Source organism: Bubalus bubalis, chromosome X (assembly GCF_019923935.1).
Source record: "Bubalus bubalis isolate 160015118507 breed Murrah chromosome X, NDDB_SH_1, whole genome shotgun sequence".
Classification (NCBI taxonomy): Eukaryota; Metazoa; Chordata; class Mammalia; order Artiodactyla; family Bovidae; genus Bubalus; species Bubalus bubalis.
The window spans coordinates 76,273,042-76,292,834 of record NC_059181.1 but is presented as its reverse complement, the minus strand read 5'-3'; the positions used below and the strand labels follow the sequence as shown (position 1 = coordinate 76,292,834).

General features: G+C 38.3%; 1 protein-coding gene across 3 annotated transcripts in view; it reads left to right on the top strand.

Annotated features, from left to right (window-relative positions):
* Window positions 1–19,793, top strand: part of CHM (CHM Rab escort protein) — a 240,436-nt gene that overhangs the window by 64,708 nt on the left and 155,935 nt on the right. For 2 of the 3 annotated variants that reach the window (XM_006078988.4, XM_045164537.1), the window contains exon 3: window positions 16,418–16,490. In XM_006078988.4, the coding sequence (XP_006079050.1) occupies window positions 16,418–16,490 (73 nt within the window). Of the gene's footprint in view, window positions 1–737; window positions 880–16,417; window positions 16,491–19,793 lie in introns of all 3 variants that reach the window. The other variant, XM_044937402.2, reaches the window with a different exon arrangement.

The window sequence follows — 19,793 nt, the reverse complement described above, 5'->3', positions numbered from 1 at the left end:
AACGTCACATGTCTATTCAAGGAATGAACCAAGATTTGTAGCCAGGTTCCTTTGACTGCAGAGCCTGTGTTCTTTCACTAAGATAAGCTGTGTATAGGGTTGGAAGCGGAGAAGGCAATGGCACCCCACTCCAGTACTCTTGCTTGGAAAATCCCATGGATGGAGGAGCCTTGTAGGCTGCAGTCCATGGGGTCGCTAGGATTCGGACACGACTAAGTGACTTCACTTTCACTTTTCACTTTCATGCATTGGAGAAGGAAATGGCAACCCACTCCAGTGTTCTTACCTGGAGAATCCCAGGGACGGGGGAGCCTTGTGGGCTGCCGTCTATGGGGTTGCATAGAGTCGGACTCGACTGAAGCGACTCAGCAGCAGCAGCAGGGTTGGAAGACAAAGAAATCCTGAGTTTGATGGTCAGGAGACCCAATTCACGCTGTTACTCTGTCACTGATTAGTTATATGACTTATGTTGTTTTCTTCAACTGTAAAATGGGCCTAGTGTACAACCTACCTTGAAGAGTCCCTGTGTGGAACCAGTGAGATACATATAAAATGTTGAGGTGTGGCCAGAAGGTCTGACAGTTATGTAGCAAGTTCACTAAAAGACTTTTACTTTGGAATCACTGGGAATACATTAAGCCTTTGTTTTGGAGGGCGGTGTGTGTGTGGGGAAAAATCCTTGGAAGCAATTCGTGAATTTTTATGGGTTTGAAACAAAAATGTCATTTTGTCTTTAGGTCACTGAAATCTGTATGACAGGAGCTTCATTTGCAAATGGCAATTCTTGCACAAGGAGGATTTTTGCCCATAGTGGTCAAACAGGCTGGATTGATTGAGACAGCTCCTTGCAGAAATCATGATATATCAGCATTTGTCTAGGTATTACTAACTGCATTTCTCTAGGTATTACTAACTTTGACTTCTTTTAGTCAGTGTGTTTGAATGAGGATAGCTTTCACACAAACCAGAAAAACTACAAGCAAAGATAATTGAATGTACATATGCATTTTTACACTGCATTTCCCTCCTCCCCTCACTTTCTTTGTCTTGAGCAATTTCTTTATCATTCATCCTCCTCCAAAAGATTTCTCTTATATTTTCTTCCTCTTTGTTGTGTGTGTGTGTGTGTGTGTGTGTGTGTGTGTGTGTGTGTTTTACTTTGAAATGGCAACTATCCTTACCAGCTCCTTGGCACTTAGAAGACTATGAATCAGCTTGATAGCTAGAATCAGAGTGATCAACAGCAACAAAACAAAGTTTTTTCCTGTCTCTCAAACTTCCCTTCTCCCACCCCCGCCCCCAAAATGAAACTGGAGTTTGATTTGCCTTTCCAGGACAAAGCAAGAGTTAAATTTTAGGAGCTGTGACTACTCTGCCACAGAAGATAGGGGAAAAGGGAGAGGGAGTCAGCAATCCTCAGCCCTTTGATCTGTCAGTTTTGCTGTTCTCTCAACAGCGTCTGCATTCTTGTCTCTGTTCTACCTTCCCAGGGTTGTCAGCAAACCTAGCTATTCCTGGCTGGCACTGGACTATGGTAGTTGCCAATGAAAAGGGCACTGGGGACTCCTGTGGACGTCGTCTCCTGTGTCCACACTTGGCATAGAAGAGGGGAGGAGGATGATAACTAACTGTATGCTAGCCATTGCTTTAAATGATTTCATTCCTGTTTTAATGATAAACTGAGGCTTGAAAGAGTAACTGTAAGGTTAGTGGCTGAGGTTGCACAGCTAGTAAGAGGCACAGTTGGAATTTGAACCCAGGTCCTTCTGATCGTGAAGCCTTTGGTTAATAGCAGTACATTTAATTCTCTTAGCATTAAAGGTTCCAAGTTGACCAAACTGCTGCTGTTGTCCTTAAGTTTCTCCTGGTTTAGTCAGAGGAAACACTCATGCAATTTAATGACAAGACAATATGATAGATTAAAATTGTATAATGATTCATTCATTAGTGTATAGGCTAGGCTACAGTGAAGCAACTGTATTGGTTATACTGGGCAATCATAAAGCGATCATATTACTGCCTCTTTGTTATCAATGCATGAGTTATACCTGTAAATAAATGTGTGTTTTTTCCACATAAAAAGACAATATGACAGCTCTTACAGAAGTATATGCAGAACTCCTGAAATACAGAGATCAGTTTTGATTATGTATTGGAGAGCTGAAGACTTCACAGGGAAAATGATACTAGATTTGAGTAGCTCTGACTGGTTTGACTAGTTCCCATATGGGCTTCCCTGGTGGCTCAGACTGTAAAGAGTCTGCCTGCAGTGCTGGAGACCTGGGTTCAGGAAGAGATCCCCTGGAGAAGGAAATGGAAACCCACTCCAGTATTCTTGCCTGAAAAATCTCAGGGACAGCAGAGCCTGGCAGGCTATAGTCCATGTTGCTGCAAAGAGTCAGACACAACTGAGCAACTTCACACAAGAAAAGCATTGGGTATAGGTAATAATATTAATAAAAGCAGAGAGACATGCAGACACTTGACTCACTCAGGCAATGTTGACTGCGTGGGTGTGGCTGTTGCATGACAGAGAAGAATGATGTCCAGAGATAAAGCTGGAGAATTAAGTTGGAAGTAAGTTTTGACTTTGGCCACCTTATGTGAAGAGCTGACTCATTTGAAAAGACCCTGATGCTGGTAAAGGTTGAGGGCAGGAGGAGAAGGGGATGACAGAGGATGGGATGGTTGAATGGAATCACTGACTCAATGGACATGAGTTGGGGTAAACTCCGGGAGTTGGTGATGGACAGGGAGGCATGGCATGCTGTGGTTCATGGGGTTGCAAAGAGTTGGACACGACTGAGTGATCGAACTGAACTGAACTGAAGTTTTGAAGGGTCTTAGAGTGATGCTAAGATTTTAGACAGTACTCTAGAGGCATTAGTAAGCCATTAAACATCTTTATGCTAGGGAATGACATAATGTGGTCTGCCAAGACCTGATCACAATGGCAGTAATGTGGAGTTGAGGTTGGAAGGGGAGAAACTAGAGTCAGGGAAACCTTTGAGGAGGCTAATTAAAAAAAAAAAAAAAAAAGAGAGAGCAAATAAGAGAGAGGATGTGAAATAAGGTAGTATTGGTAAGGATGGCAAAGGTAGAAGGGGTTTGAGAAATTAGAATTGAAAAATGAGAGAGGGATGATGAGAGAGTTCAAGGTTTTCTAGCATTGGCAGCTGTAAGAATGATGTTGGTATTTATTGAAATGAGGAAAACAAGAGGGAAAACCAAACTGGGGGTTTGGGACAGATAATAAATTTGTCTTTTGGACATGTAGAGATTAAAGTTAATCTGGAATATTTAGTGGATGGAGATGTCCAAAAAACTAAATGACTCATGATACCTGTCTTCAGTATTGTGTGAGTCTGGAGCTCTCCTCAGAGGGCCCAGATTGGAAAGAGCAATTTGAGAGTTATTGGTAATAATTGAGTCAGTAGGAATAGATGATAGGACAACCTTTGTACATTACCCACTCATCTACCTGGATTGGTTGTCAAAAATGGATTTGAATGGGTGAAATAATGTGGAATGACTAGTAACTCTAAACATAGGAAGGTCTCTTCTCCATCCCTAATGACTGGAAACACACCATGCCATTTCATTCTGTTAGATTGATCTGATTGCCAAAGGAGCATTCTGTAGCTATATAGGACTCTAAAAATCAAGTAAGGGCTTGGTATTTCTCTCTCACATTAGAATTTCACCTGTATACTCTATCAAAGAGACTGACCTTCCTTGATCTTATGATGAGGGTATAGTGAAAGGAGCGTAACTTTCTTGTGTATCAAATATGTGGTGTGTGCATCTGTGCTCAGTTGCTCAGTCATATCTGACTCTTTGCAGCCCTGTGGACTGTAGCCCATCAGGCTTCTCTGTCGATGGAATTTTCTAGGCAAGAATACTGGAGTAGGTTGCCATTTCCTCCTCTAAGGGATGTTCCCAACCCAAGGATTGAACTTGAATAACCCATGTCTCCTCTAGTGCAGAGGGATTCTTCACCACTGAGCCACCAGGGAATCCCAACTCTGTCTTCTGTGTGTGTGCTCAGTCACTCAGTCATGTTCAACTCTTTGTTACTGCATAGAATGTAGCTCGCCAGGCTGCTCTGTCCATGGAATTTTCCAGGCAAGAATACTGGAATAGGTTGCCATTTCCTCCTCAAGGGGATCTTGCTGACCCAGGAATTGAACCTGCATCTCCTGTGTCACCTGCATTGGCAGGCGGATTCTTTACCACTGAGCCACCTGGAAAGCCCCATCAAATATGTGGGGCTTTTAGTAAGTGAGCATTTGTATAGGGGTAAGTCTGTTATATTCCCTAGCCTGTTCTGTTATTTGTCAAGCAGGAAGACAGAAAAATGTCATGGTTCTTCGTAATACTCCAGCCAAAATTAAATAGAATAGTGCCTCTTTCAGTGTGAAAATTGATATAAGTAGACCTGCCACACTATTATTTTCCTACTCCTAGTATATAGAGAAAGGTATCTGTACACATTAATATGTTGTTTGTTGTTGTTCAGTCACTCAGTCATGTCCGACTCTTTTTGACCCCATGGGCTGTAGCATGCCAGGTTTCCCTGCCCTTCATATCTCCTGAAGTTTGCTCAAACTCATGTCCATTGAGTTGATGATGCCATCCAACCATCTCATCCTCTGTCGCCCCCTTCTACTTCTGCCTTCAATCTTCCCAACATCAGGGTCTTTTCCAGAGAGTCAGTTATTTGCATCAGGTGGCCAAAGTATTGGAACTTCAGCTTCAGCATCAGTCCTTCCAGGGAATATTTAGGGTTTATTTCCTTTATGATTGACTGGTTTGATCTCCTTGCTGTCCAAGGGACTCTCAAGTCTTCTCTAGCAGCACACTTCAAAAGCATCAGTTCTTCAGTGCTCAACCTTCTTTATGGTCCAACTCTCACATCCGTATGTGACTACTGGAAAAACTGTAGCTTTGACTTTACGAACCTTTGTTAATATAGTGATGTCTCGTTTAAATACTCTGTCTAGGTTTCTCAAAGTTTTTCTTCCAAGGAGCAAGCATGTTTTGATTTTATGTGTGCACATTCAATATGAGATATGTAATAAAATTGATTGTATTTTGTATCCTAGAAATGAATAATCCTTCCAGGTTTGGCACTGGAGTAGATGTAGTCATGAAATTATTATTCAATTTTCATTATCCAAATGAGTTGGAGAAGTGAAACAAAAATTAGACTTCATCCCATCTAGTGTCTTTAAATATATCCCATTGCCTTTACTTATATCAGATTCTGAGATTTGTATTTTGTGCTTATGTTTATAATTTTAAATGTTCCAATACTGTTTATTATAGCAGATAGTATTATGATAATGGAAAGAGCATAGGCTTAGGGGCCTTAAGTGCTAGGCTTAATTAGTTGCAGACTTTGCCATTTCCTAGCTATATGAGTAAAACAAGACACTGATCTTCATGGTTGTTATTATTTCCTTCTAATTTTAAAATGGTGATAATTATAGCACCAGTCTGTCAGGATTCTTATGAAGATTAAATGAGATAGTGAATTGAAAATGATAAGCTCAACATATCAAGTATCCTATTTTTCTTTTTCCCCTTAACGTGATTTAAACCAGCATTTCTCAAAATATGTTTTGTTGAACCAAATGCTGTTCCCAAAAAAATGCTCACAAGTTAACTGAAATTATTCCTTCTTGGAAAGAACAGGTATTAACATGTTTAATGGTGCTAAGGAACTCTTGTCTTAAACTATTTTCTGGTGGTTTTACTTTCTCACATCTAGCATTTTCTAAATTTATTGTGTCATTGCAACTTTTTGGTATGCCTGTTAACAGTAGATTTTATTGATGGGATACAGTTTGGAAAAGGTGAATTTAGTAATTGGGTCCAGATGCTTTTGATATCTAAGTGTTTGGCTTCATTGAACCACAGCTACCATTATAATATCTTATGTTCTCATTGATGCTAGGCCAGCTTAGAAGTTTGGGATTGTTTATGTTGCAGTGGATAGGATTAGAGTTTGGAAGGCCAAGTTTCAGTGGCAGTTGCAGTGGATAGGATTAGAGTTTGGAAGGCCAAGTTTCAGTGGCAGTCCTGCCAGTTGTAGCGGTATGGCCCTGAATGGACTTAATCTCTACATAGACAGTTCTCAGGTTCTTCATCTATAAAATAACACCTGATCTGCCTCACAAGATTGCTGGAAGAATCCATGTGAAAACAGTTTTGAAAATAAAAAATGCTGTCAGTGGAAGGTTACTATCCCAGGAAAAAGAATTTAGGATCAGTGAATATAGAATAGGGGTTTTTTGAGTTATTCTGCTTCTCTTTTGAGCAGGTTTGGACCCCATCTGATACCTGCCTGAAAACATTTCAACTGCTCGGTTTCTTAATAAAAAAAATGATTCCCAGATGAATGTGCCTGTATATCAGTAACTCTATCTTTTGTCAGTGTTTTTGTACCTGTTTGGACTGGAAGAAACACAAGCTGGAATCAAGATTGCCGGGAGAAATATCAATAACCACAGATATGCAGATGACACCACCCTTATGGCAGAAAGTGAAGAGGAATTCAAAAGCCTCTTGATGAAAGTGAAAGTGGAGAGTGAAAAAGTTGGCTTAAAGCTCAACATTGAGAAAACGAAGATCATGGCATCTGGTCCCATCACTTCATGGGAAATAGATGGGGAAACAGTGGAAACACTGTCAGACTTTATTTTTCTGGGCTCCAAAATCACTGCAGATGGTGACAGCAGCCATGAGATTAAAAGACACTTACTCCTTGGAAGGAAAGTTATGACCAACCTAGATAGCATATTCAAAAGCAGAGACATTACTTTGCCAACAAAGGTCCATCTAGTCAAGGCTCTGGTTTTTCCTGTGGTCATGTATGGATGTGAGAGTTGGACTGTGAAGAAGGCTGAGTGCTGAAGAATTGATGCCTTTGAACTGTGGTGTTGGAGAAGACTCTTGAGAGTCCCTTGAACTGCAAGGAGATCCAACCAGTCCATTCTGAAGGAGATCAACCCTGGGGTTTCTTTGGAAGGAATGATGCTAAAGCTGAAACTCCAGTACTATGGCCACCTCATGCGAAGAGTTGACTCATTGGAAAAGACTCTGATGCTGGGAGGGATTGGGGGCAGGAGGAGAAGGGGACGACAGAGGATGAGATGGCTGGATGGCATCACTGACTTGATGGAGGTGAGTCTGGGCGAACTCCGGGAGTTGGTGATGGACAGGGAGGCCTGGTGTGCTGCAGTTCATGGTGTTGCAAAGAGTCGGACACGACTGAGCGACTGAACTGAACAGAACTGAGAGATGCCATTTCCCAATACATAATGTAATTTAGCATCATGTAACTATGGCTCTTGTTAAATATTCAATACTGACTTGTAATTATGATGCAAAGGAGACAAGATTGTTGGGATTTAATTAATATTCTCTAATAAATAGGTTTAATCCTCAGCCTTCTATTACTTTATTTCCACCTGTAATGTTTTTCTTTTCTGTTAGTAGGCATTAAACAAAATAATGTTGCTTTAACATTAAACACTATGTAAATGAAGAGAAGTCTTATTAATAACTTTTAATACTATTTTTTCTTCTGTTGTTTTATTGGTTGGTGTTAATGGAGACAGTTGTATAACTCATTTCCTTTCTGTGTCTGGAAAAACTTAGGTGGTACTTTGAGTAAGATTTGTGAGCCTTTAGAAAGATTGAAACATGTTTTCTATGATTGTAAAGTCAACATGTCACACAGTGCCAAGCTGTACCTCAGTATTGTAATATTTGGGCTTTTAAGTCTTTGAAAATAAAAATGTCCATTTGTGATTTTTACTATTCTAGCTGAAAACTGTGAGTCACTTTTCCTTCATGAAACTTTAGAGGGCTATTGATAATAGTTTTATGTTTGCTGTCTAAATACTATGAATACTCACTCTCCAGTTTCACAGAGATTCTAATTTTAAGGAAGTCTTTCCATCATGTAAAATAGTGTTCCTGGCAATAAAGATAAACATCATCCTTCATCATAAACTACTTTTTCCTTTACTTGATGTACAGAGACAGTTGTGACACCAGGTTGGCAGAAAATGTTCCATTCCTGTTTTTTGTCAGTCAGGAAGTTCTCCCTTTACCCTTAAATAAATTGTATCTGTGAGTTTTAAAAAAAACAGTAACCTAACCTTGTTATTCATTACAGAAATAGTTTTAAAGAGTATAGAAGTAGTATTTTATAATTTGAATTTCATTGTCAGAATTCTGAAACTATATCTTTAAAAATAAAATTTAAGAAAGTATTTGAAATGAGTTGCCAGTCCAGGTTCGATGCACGATACTGGATGCTTGGGGCTGGTGCACTGGGACGACCCAGAGGGATGGAATGGGGAGGGAGGAGGGAGGAGGGTTCAGGATGGGGAACACATGTAAACCTGTGGCGGATTCACTTTGATATTTGGCAAATCTAATACAGTTATGTAAAGTTTAAAAATAAAATAAAATTAAAAAAAAAAAAAAAAAAAAACCAATGGGAAAAAAAAAAAAAAGAATAAAAAAAAAAAAAAAGAAAGTATTTGGTAAGCTTTAATTATTACTATTTCTGTTGCAGAATTGTTCTAGAGTGCATATTATAATATTTTTATTTTTTATTTTTCTTTTTGTCATATTAATTTTGATACTTAAAGTCTTTTGCTCTCATATTTAAAACCATGGAAACACCAAATGAATTTAGTTAAAATCTGCTTTGGTTTTATAGTGAGTTTAATAATTATGTTGCCTTCTTTTGTTAGCAAGACCACAGTAGTGAAAACTGTATTTCACCTTTTACATGCATAATTGGATGATGTCACCAGATACTGATATTAAAGAGCATATCCACAGGAATAGTTGAAAATAGGTGCTGCATGGAAAAATACTAGAACCAGTTACCTCTGTCAAAAACCATATGACCAAATATAGGGGGAAAAATAGATTTTTGACTGTGAACTGACCTCAGGCCATTTACTAGTGGAAAGAAACAGCAAGATGGCCTTTTTTTTTTTTTTTTTTTTTTACTTTTAATAATAGCAGAAGATATTTTGGAAATTGGCACATTATGGTCAGTGTTGGGTTATTTTTGTTTTTCAAGATTTTATTATGATAATTTTCATACATAGAGAAAAGGTGAAAAAATTGCACTGTGAATACCTATGTATCCACTACCCAGATTCTACCCCTAACATTTTGCTGTATTTGCTTTATTATGTGATTATCCATTATTAATTTTTTTATCTGTCTACTATTGCATCTTACTGTTTTAGACATTTCACATTAAGTTGTATATGTCCAGTACCTTCAGTCTGAAACCCTTCAGCATGCATTATCATTAGCTAGTTATTTATAGTTCTTTTTTCAGATAAAATTACAGTAAAATGCACAGATCTTAAGTGTACCATTTAATAAGTTCTTAGCAAATGCATTTACTTGTGTAACTAAGAACCTTAACAAGATAAAGAATATTGCCATCACTCCAGAAAGTTCCCTCATGCCTCTTCAAAGTCAGTTTCTGCCATTACTCCCACCCTCAAAAGCAACCACTCTTAGGATGTTTTTCACCATAAATCAATTAATTTTGCTTGTTCTAAAAATTCATATAAAAGGAGTCATGCTGAATGCACTCTTTTGGGGCAAAACTTCTTTCATGTATCATAACGTTTTTTTGAAATTCATTTATGTTGTTATATATATCAGTAGTTTATTCCTTTAATTGGTGAATAGTATCTATCATATGGCTATACCACAACTTATTTATCTAGTCTCCTATTGATGGATATTTGAGTTGTTTCTAGTTTGAAGCTATTAACAAATGAAGATGCTATGAAAAAACTTGTACAAGTCTTTTGTGAACATGTGCTTTCCTGTGTGAAAATACCTAAGAATGGAATCACTGGATCATAGGCTAGGTACACATTTAGTTTTATAAAACAGTTTCAGACAGTTTTCCAAGTTTTTATACCATTATTTACTCCCACCAAAATGCCAGAGCATTCTGCCCATCCACCCCAACACCTGGTTTTGTAAATCTTTTTCCTTTTAACTATTCTAGTGTGTGTGTAGTGGTATTTCATCATGTTCAATTTTAATGTATATTTACCCAATAATGTTCAGCATCTTTTCATGTGTTCATTAAGCACATCTGTATTCCTTTGTGAAATGTCTGTTCAGTCTCTTTGCTCACTTTAATATTTGAATATTTGTCTTATTTTTAAGTTGACAGAGTTCTTTTATACATCCTGGATAGTAGTCCTTTGTCAGATATGTTTTGTGAATATTTCTCCTACTTTGTGCCTAGCCCATTCATTTTTTTAAACTGATGTATTTTGTGGAGAAGTTTTCCACTTTGATGAATTATAATTTATTGATAGTTTTTATTGCTTTCTATGCCCTTTCTGAAAAACCTTTGTCTACCCTAATTGCCAAATTTCTGATATATATTTATTACTTATAAATTGATGTAGCCATTAAAAAATTTACTTAGATGTTAAAGCTTTCACCCAGTAGCCAGAGCTTCTCACTTAGGACTTATGCTGGCTTAAAAGGAGTCTCATTCCCATCAGGAAGCTTGGCAGAGCCTCTTTTCTTCATCCATCAAAGGGCAGACAGAAGAAGCAAAAACAACATTCTCACAGCATTTAGAACAAAAACCACAATCACAGAAAGCTAACCAAAATGATTTCATGGATCACAGCCTTGTGTAACTCAATGAATATATGAGGCATGCGGTGCAGGGCCACCCAAGATTAATGGGTCACGGTGGAGAGTTCTAACAAAATGTGGTCCAGTGGAGGAGGAAATGGCAACACACTGCAGTATTCTTGCCTCAGGAACCCCATGAAAGTATGAAGAGGCAAAAGAGATGACACCAGAAGATGAGCCCCCAGGTCTTTAGGTATGCTACTGAAGAAAAGCAGAGAAATACCTCCAGAAAGAATGAAGAGGCTAGGCGAAAGAGGAAACAGTGCTCAGTTGTGGATGTGTCTGGTGGTGAAAGTAAGTTCAGTTCATTTCAGTTGCTCAGTCGTGTCCGACTCTTTGCGACCCCATGAACCGCAGCACGCCAGGCCTCTCTGTCCATCACCAACTTCTGGAGTTTACCCAAACTCATGTCCTTTGAGTCGGTGATGCCATCCAACCATCCCATCCTCTGTCATCCCCTTTTCCTCCTGCCCTCAACCTTTCCCAGGATCAGGGTCTTTTCAAATGAGTCAGCTCTTCGCATCAGGTGGCCAAAGTATTGGAGTTTCAGCTTCAACATCAGTCCTACTAATGAACACCCAGGACTGATATCTTTTAGGATGGGCTGGCTGGATCTCCTTGCAGTCCAAGGGACTCTCAAGAGTCTTATCCAAGACCACAGTTCAAAAGTATCAATTCTTCGGCCCTCAGTTTTCTTTATAGTTCAACTTACACATCGATACATGACCACTGGAAAAACCATAGCCTTGACTAGACAGACCTTTGTTGACAAAGTAATGTCTCTGCTTTTTAATATGCTGTCTAGGTTGGTCATAACTTTGCTCCCAAGGAGTAAGTGTCTTTTAATTTCATGGCTGCATTCACAATCTACAGTGATTTTGGAGCCTAGAAAAATAGTCAGCCACTGTTTCCAGTGTTTCCACTGTTTCCGCATCTATTTGCCATGAAGTGATGGGACCAGATGCCATGATCTTAGTTTTCTGAATGTTGAGCTTTAAGCCAACTGTTTCACTCTCCTCTTGCACTTTCATCAAGAGGCTTTTTAGTTCCTCTTCACTTTCTGCCATAAGGGTGGTGTCATCTGCATATCTGAGGTTATTGATATTTCTCCCAGCAATCTTGATTCCAGTTTGTGCTCCTTCCAGCCCAGCCTTTCTCATGATGTACTCTGCGTGTAATTTAAATAAGCAGGGTGACAATATACAGCCTTGACGTACTCCTTTTCCTATTTGGAACCAGTCTGTTGTTCCATGTCTAGTTCTAACTGTTGCTTCCTGACCTGCATACAGGTTTCTCAAGAGGCAGGTCAGGTGGTCTGGTATTCCCATCTCTTTAAGTCTGATGCTATAAAGAACAATGCTGCATAGGAACCTGGAGTATCAGGTCCATGGATCAAGGTAAGTTGGAAGTAGTCAAACAGGAGATGGCAAGAGTGAACATCGACATTTTAGAAATCTGAACTGATATGGACGGGAATGAACAAATTTAGTCCAGATGACTATTATGTCTACTACTGTGGGCAAGAATCCCTTAGAAGAAATGGAGTATCCCTCATAGTCAACAAAGGAGTCCAAGTGCAGTATTTGGGTGCAGTCTCAAAAATGACAGAATGATCTTGGTTTGTTTCCAAGGCAAACTACTCAACATCACAGTAATCCAAGTCTATGTCCCAACCACTAATGCCAAAGAAACTGAAATTGAACAGTTCTATGAAGACCTACAAGACCTTCTTGAATTAATACAGAAAAAAAGATGTTCTTTTCATTATAGGGGATTGGAGTGCAAAAGTACATTAAGAGATACCTGGAGTAACAAGCAAGTTTGGCCTTGGCATATAAGATGAAGCAGGGCAAAAGCTAACAGTTTTGCCAAGAGAACACATTGATTGATCCTAGCAAACACCCTCTTCCAATGACACAAGAGATGACTCTGCATGTGAACATCACCAGATGGTCAGTAACAAAATCAGATTGATTATATTCTTTGCAGCTGAAGATAAACAAGACCTAGAGCTGACTGTGGGTCAGATCTTGAGCTCCTTATTGTAAAGTTTGGGCTTAAATTACAGAAAGTAGGGAAAACCACTGGACCATTCAGATATGCACATGTACTTACTTGCTTCAGTCATGTCTGACTCGGTGCAGCTCTATGGACTGTAGCCCACCATGCCCCTCTATCTATGGGATTCTCCAGGCAAGAATACTGGAGCAGGTTGCCATCCCCTCCTCCAGAGGATCTTCCCAACCCAGTGATCAAACACCCATCTCCTACACTGCAGGCAGATTCTTTGCAGTTGAGTTTCTGAGGAAGCCCAGACGATTCAGGTATGACCTAAATCAAATCCCTTATGATTATACAGTGGACATGATGAATAGGTTGAAGGGATTAGATCTGGTAGACAGAGTGCCTAAAGAACTATGGACAGAAGTTCACAATATTGTATAGTAGGGTGTGACCAAAACCATCCCAAAGAAAAAAATGCAAGAAAACAACAACAACAACAAAATAATAAAAAAATGCAAGAAGACAAAATGGTTGTCTGAGGAGGCTTTACAAATAGCTGAGAAGAGAAGTGAAAAGTAAAGGAGAAAGGGAAAGATATACCCAACTGAATGCAGAGATCCAGAGAATAGCAAGGAGAGACAAGAAAGCCTTAAGTGAACCATGCAGAGAAATAGAGGGAAACAATAGAATTGGAAAGACTAGAGATATATCCAAGAAAATTAGAGATACCAAGGGAATATTTGATGCAAAGATAGACAGAATAAAGGACAGAAATCGCAAATATCTAACAGAAGCAGAGTAGATTAAGAAGAGGTGGCAAGAATACACAGAAGAGCTATACAAAAGTGGTCTTAATGACTGGGATAACCATGATGGTGTGGTCACTCACTTAGAGCCAGACATCCTGGAGTGTGAAGTCAAGTAGACCTTAGGATTACTATGAACAAAGCTAGTAGAGGTGATGAAATTCCAGCTGAGATATTTCAAAAGATGAAAGATGATGCTGTTATAGCACTGCACTTAATATTACAGCAAATTTGGAAAACTCAGCAGTGACCACAGGACTGGAATAGGTCAGTTTTCCTTTTAATCCCAAAGAAAGGCAATGCCAAAAAATGTTCAAACTACCATATAAGTTCACTCATTTCACATACCAGCAAGGTAATGCTCAAAATCCTTCAAGCTAGCCTTCAGCAGTATGTGAACTGAGAACTTCCAGATGTACAGGGTAGATTAAGAAAAGGCAGAGAAACCAAGATCAAATTGCCAATATCCATTGGATCATAGGAAAAAGCAAGGGAATTCCTGGAATTCTTCGTTGACTTCTGCTTCGTTGACTACACTAAAACCTTTGACTGCAATGTCACAACAAACTATGGAAAATTCTTAAAGAGATGGGAATTCCTGCAGCCATGAAATTAAAAGATATTTGCTCCTTGGAAGAAAAGCTATGACCAACCTAGACAGCATATTAAAAAGCAGAGACATTACTTTGCCAACAGGTTTTGTTAGTCAGAGCTGTGGTTTTTCCAGTAGTCACATATGAATGTGAGAGTTGGACCAGAAAGAAAGCTGAGCACTGAAGAATTGGTGCGTTTGAATTGTGGTGTTAGAGAAGACTCTTGAGAGTCCTTTGGACTGCAAGAAGATCCAACCAGTCCATCCTAAAGGAAATCAGTCATGAATATAATTGGAAGGACTGATGCTGAAGCTCCAATACTTTGTTCACCTGATGCAGAGAGCCAACTCACTGGAAATGACCCTGATGCTTGGAATGATTGAAGGCAGGAGGAAAAGGAGGTGACAGAGGATGAGATGGTTAGATGGCACTACCAACTCAATGGACATGAGTTTGAGCAAACTCTGGGAGATGGTGAAGCACAGGGAAGCCTGGCCTGCTGTAATCTATGGGGTCACAAAGAGTTGGGCACAACTTAGCAACTGAAGAATAACAATGAAAAGAAATCTAAATATCTTGGCAAAATATATAAAGACAGTGGGGCTTTTTTATCACTGCTTCAGGATTTTGTTTGTTTATTTGTTTCAATACTTAGGGCATTTTATAATTTTGTTGAGTATTATATTGATGTTTAGATGACAGGAAGGGATGGCAAAAGTGTATTATTATCAGACAAGGGAGAAGAGAGTATAAAGTTGCTTTGGAAAATCTAAATCTAACATCCTTCTCTTTCCCTCCTTCTCTTCTATACTGGCTATTGCCCACCTTTTTCTTCCTCTGTTGTCTCTGATCCAAGGTATCACTGCTTCTAGGCTTTCTTGATTCCAACAACTGGAATTGAGAGTATAGCTGAAATTCTATCTAAATTTTTAAAGTTTTCTCAGGATATGGACAGTGTATGAATATGCAATATCCCCAAGAGAACTATCAGATTATAAGTAGTAATCTGTTATTAGTAGGTCTACTTTCACAGTTGTTTGGTTTAATCATTTTCTCTCTTAGAGCAAGCATTGACTTTAATAAAAAAATTGAGGGTAAAACTGATTGTTCTTAAGACCAATCAAGAGTTGATTGAAGAAAAATCTATATCGGGATTTTGAGAGGCTATTCAGTAATATTTTGGATGAGTAATTTTAGATTTCCTATTAGAGGTTTTAGTTTTTGTTTTAAAAAGGCCTTTTATAAATTTTTATTTCCTTAGAGAAAGATCTAGAGAAGCAAAAATGAAAACAAAACCAACAATCTCTCAGAACTAGAGTGAATATTATAAGTGGATTTTAATGTACTTGGGGGCTCATCATACAAAGAATCAATGTAACATGATGAATTTTGTAAGGATATGGAAGCCCAGTATCTCCTACTGTGCGTGCGTGTGTGTGTGTGTGTGTGTGTGTGTGTGTGTGTGTTAGTCTCTCAGTCGTGTCCGACTCTCTGCTACCCCATAGACTGTAGTCTGCCAGGGATTTTCCAAAAAGAATACTGGACTGGGTTGCCATTTCCTTCTCTAGGGGAAGTCTGCTACTAACAGAAATTAATTAGGAGTCCAGTGTCTACAGGGTTTATCTGATCCTAGCTAGAAGATCTCTGGGTTTTATAAAATGGATTGATTTTCACAGCGCTGTGGAGTGAAGAACAGTTCAGTTATCAGTAGAAATATTGTTCTTCTTATACTTATCACAGAAGTCTTGGTGTGAATAACTGTGTTTCAGGATCTACTTTTATTTTTGGCCCTGGAGGCTTAGAATGGCACAAGGCCTACCACTAGAGTAGCCAGTAATATGTGTATGTATAAATAAATTTATTTATGTATTTATGCACGTGAGAAGAGTTCTCTGGTGGTGCTGGCAGTGGATATTTACTGCTTGTGGAAAACTTAGCAGTTTTTTCCAGTGGCCTTCTTTGAGGTCTACCAAGATTTTCTTCCCAGCCATTTTTATTAACTCAGAAGTAAAATTTTGTTCATTATCACCTGCTCAGAGACACTTGATCAGTGCAGAATGTTCCAAAGAAGCCAAAGAGATTTTTGAATGCCTTATATAATGAAAAGTTACCGTTGAGGCCTGAAAGTCCCACTTCCATTTATTTTGTTCTGTTACCTCCTCTGATTCTCCACATCCCAGTTATGTGTGCTTTTGAACTCTGAGGTAGCAGTGTTAAAAATGAATACAGATGAATATCAGTGATTAGATTTTTTTATACCCTTTGATTTATTTATTTATTTTTTTATTGTTACAGAAGAAGCTACTATGGAGGAAACTGGGCCAGTTTTAGCTTTTCAGGTCTGTTGTCCTGGCTAAAGGAACACCAGGTAAAATTCTTATCGTATTTTCTTTTTTTAGTTAATTATTTTATTTTATTTTTAAAAATATATTTATTTTAATTAGAGACTAATTACTTTACAATATTGTATTGGTTTTGCCATACATCAACATGAATCTGCCACGGGTACACACGTGTTCCCCATCCTGAACCCCCCTCCCACCTCTGTCCCCATGCCATCACTCAGGGTCATCCCCGTGCACCAGCCCCAAGCATCCTGTATCCTGCATCAAACTTGGACTGGCGATTCATTTCTTATATGGTATTATACATGTTTCAATGCCATTCTCCCAAATCATCCCCCCCTCCCCCCGCCAACAGAGTCCAAAAGACAGTACTATACATCTGTGTCTCTTTTGCTGTCTCATATACAGGGTTGTCATTACCATCTTTCTAAATTCCATATATATGCGTTAGTATACTGTATTGGTGTTTTTCTTTCTGGCTTACTTCACTCTGTATAATTGGCTCCAGTTTCATCCACGTCACTAGAACTGATTCAAATGTATTCTTTTTAATGGCTGAGTAATGCTCCATCGTGTATATGTACCACAGCTTTCTTATCCATTCATCTGCTGATGGACATCTAGGTTGCTTCCCTGTCCTGGCTATTATAAACAGTGCTGTGATGAACATTGGGGTACATGTGTCTCTTTAAATTCTGGTTTCCTTGGTGTGTATGCCCAGCAGTGGGATTGCTGGGTCCATATGGCAGTTCTATTTCCAGTTTTTTAAGGAATCTCCACACTGTTCTCCATAGTGGCTGTACTAGTTTGCATTCCCACCAACAGCGTAAGAGGGTTCCCTTTTCTCCACATCCTCTCCAGCATTTACTGCTTGTAGACTTTTGGATAGCAACCATTCTGACTAGTGTGAAATGGTACCTCATTGTGGTTTTGATTTGCATTTCTCTGATAAGGAGTGATGTTGAGCATCTTTTCATGTGTTTGTTAGCCATCTGTATGTCTTCTTTGGAGAAATGTCTGTTTAGTTCTTTGACCCATTTTTTGATTGGGTCATTTATTTTTCTGAAATTGAGCTGCAGGGGTTGCTTGTATATTTTTGAGATTAGTTGTTTGTCACTTGCTTCATTTGCTATTATTTTCTCCCATTCTGAAGGCTGTCTTTTCATCTTGCTTATAGTTTCTTTTGTTGTGCAGAAGTTTTAATTTTAATTAGGTCCCATTTGTTTATTTTTGCTCTTTTTTCCAGTATTCTGGGAGGTGGGTCATAGAGGATCCTGCTGTGATTTATGTCAGAGAGTGTTTTGCCTATGTTCTCCTCTAGGAGTTTTATAGTTTCTGGTCTTATGTTTAGGTCTTTAATCCATTTTGAGTTTATTTTTGTGCATGGTGTTAAAAAGTACTCCAGTTTCATAATTTTACAAGTGGTTGTCCAGTTTTCCCAGCACCACTTGTTAAAGAGATTGTCTTTTCTCCATTGTATATTCTTGCCTCCTTTGTCAAAGAAAGATGTCCATAGATGTGTGGGTTTATCTCTGGGCTTTCTATTTTGTCCCATTGATCTATATTTCTGCCTTTGTGCCAGTACCATACTGTCTTGATGACTGTGGCTTTGTAGTAGAGCCTGAAGTCAAGGCAGGTTGGTTCTTCCAGTTCCATTCTTCTTTCTCAAGATTGCTTTGGGTATTCGAGTTTTTTTTTTTGTATTTCCATACAAATTGTGAAAGTATTTGTTCTAACTCTGTGAAAAATAACGTTGGTAGCTTGATAGGGATTGCATTCAATCTATAGATTGCTTTGGGTAGTATACTCATTTTCACTATATTGATTCTTCCAATCCATGAACACGGTATATTTCTCCATGTATTAGTGTCCTCTTTGATTTCTTTCACCAGTGTTTTATAGTTTTCTATATATAGGTATTTAGTATCTTTAGGTAAATATATTCCTAAGTATTTTATTATTTTCATTGCAATGGTGAATGGGATTGTTTCCTTAATTTCTCTTTCTATTTTTTCATTATTAGTGTAAAGGAATGCAAGGGATTTCTGTGTGTTGATTTTATATCCTGCAATTTTACTATGTCATTGATTAGCTCTAGTAATTTTCTACTGGAGTCTTTAGGGTTTTCTATGTAGAGGATCATGTCATCAGCAAACAGTGAGAGTTTTACTTCTTTCCCAAATTGGATTCCTTTTATTTTTTTTTCTGCTCTGATTGCTGTGGCCAAAACTTCCAAAACTGTGTTGAATAGTAGTGGTGAAAGTGGGCACCCTTGTCTTGTTCCTGACTTTAGGGGAAATGCTTTCAATTTTTCACCATTGAGGATAATGTTTGCTGCGGGTTTGTCACATATAGCTTTTATTATGTTGAGGTATGTTCCTTCTATTCCTGCTTTCTGGAGAATTTTTATCATAAATGGATGTTGAATTTTGTCAAAGGCTTTCCCTGCTTCTATTGAGATAATCATATGTCTTTTATTTTTCAATTTGTTGATGTGTTTTGCATTGATTGATTTGCAGATATTAAAGAATCCTTGCATCCCTGGGATAAAGCCCACTTGGTCATGGTGTATAATCTTTTTAATGTGATTTTGGATTCTGATTGCTAGAATTTTGTTAAGGATTTTTGCATCTATGTTCATTAGTGATATCGGCCTATAGTTTTCTTTTTTTGTGGCATCTTTGTCAGGTTTTGGTATTAGGGTGAAAGTGGCCTCATAGAATGAGTTTGGAAGTTTACCTTCCTCTGCAATTTTCTGGAGTAGTTAGAGTAGGATAGGTGTTAGGTCTTCTCTAAATTTTTGGTAGAATTCAGCTGTGAAGCCATTTGGACCTGGGCTTTTTTTTTGCTGGAATATTTCTGATTACAGTTTCAATTTCCGTGCTTGTGATGTGTCTGTTAAGATTTTCTATTTCTTCCTGGTTCAGTTTTGGAAAGTTGTACTTTTCTAAGAATTTGTCCATTTCTTCCAAGTTGTCCATTTTATTGGCATATAATTGCTGATAGTCGTCTCCTACAATACTTTGTATTTCTGTCTTGTCTGTTGTGATCTGTCAATTTTTATTTCTAATTTTATTGATATGATTTTTCTCCCTTTGTTTCTTGATGAGTCTGGCTAATGGTTTGTCAATTTTATTTGTCCTTTCAAAGAACCAGCTTTTGGCTTTGTTGACTTTTGCTATGGTCTCCTTTATTTCTTTTGCATTTATTTCTGCCCTAGTTTTTAAGATTTCTTTCCTTCTACTAACCCTAGGGTTCTTCATTTCTTCCTTTACTAGTTGCTTTAGGTGTAGAATTAGGTTATTATTTGACTTTTTTCTTGTTTC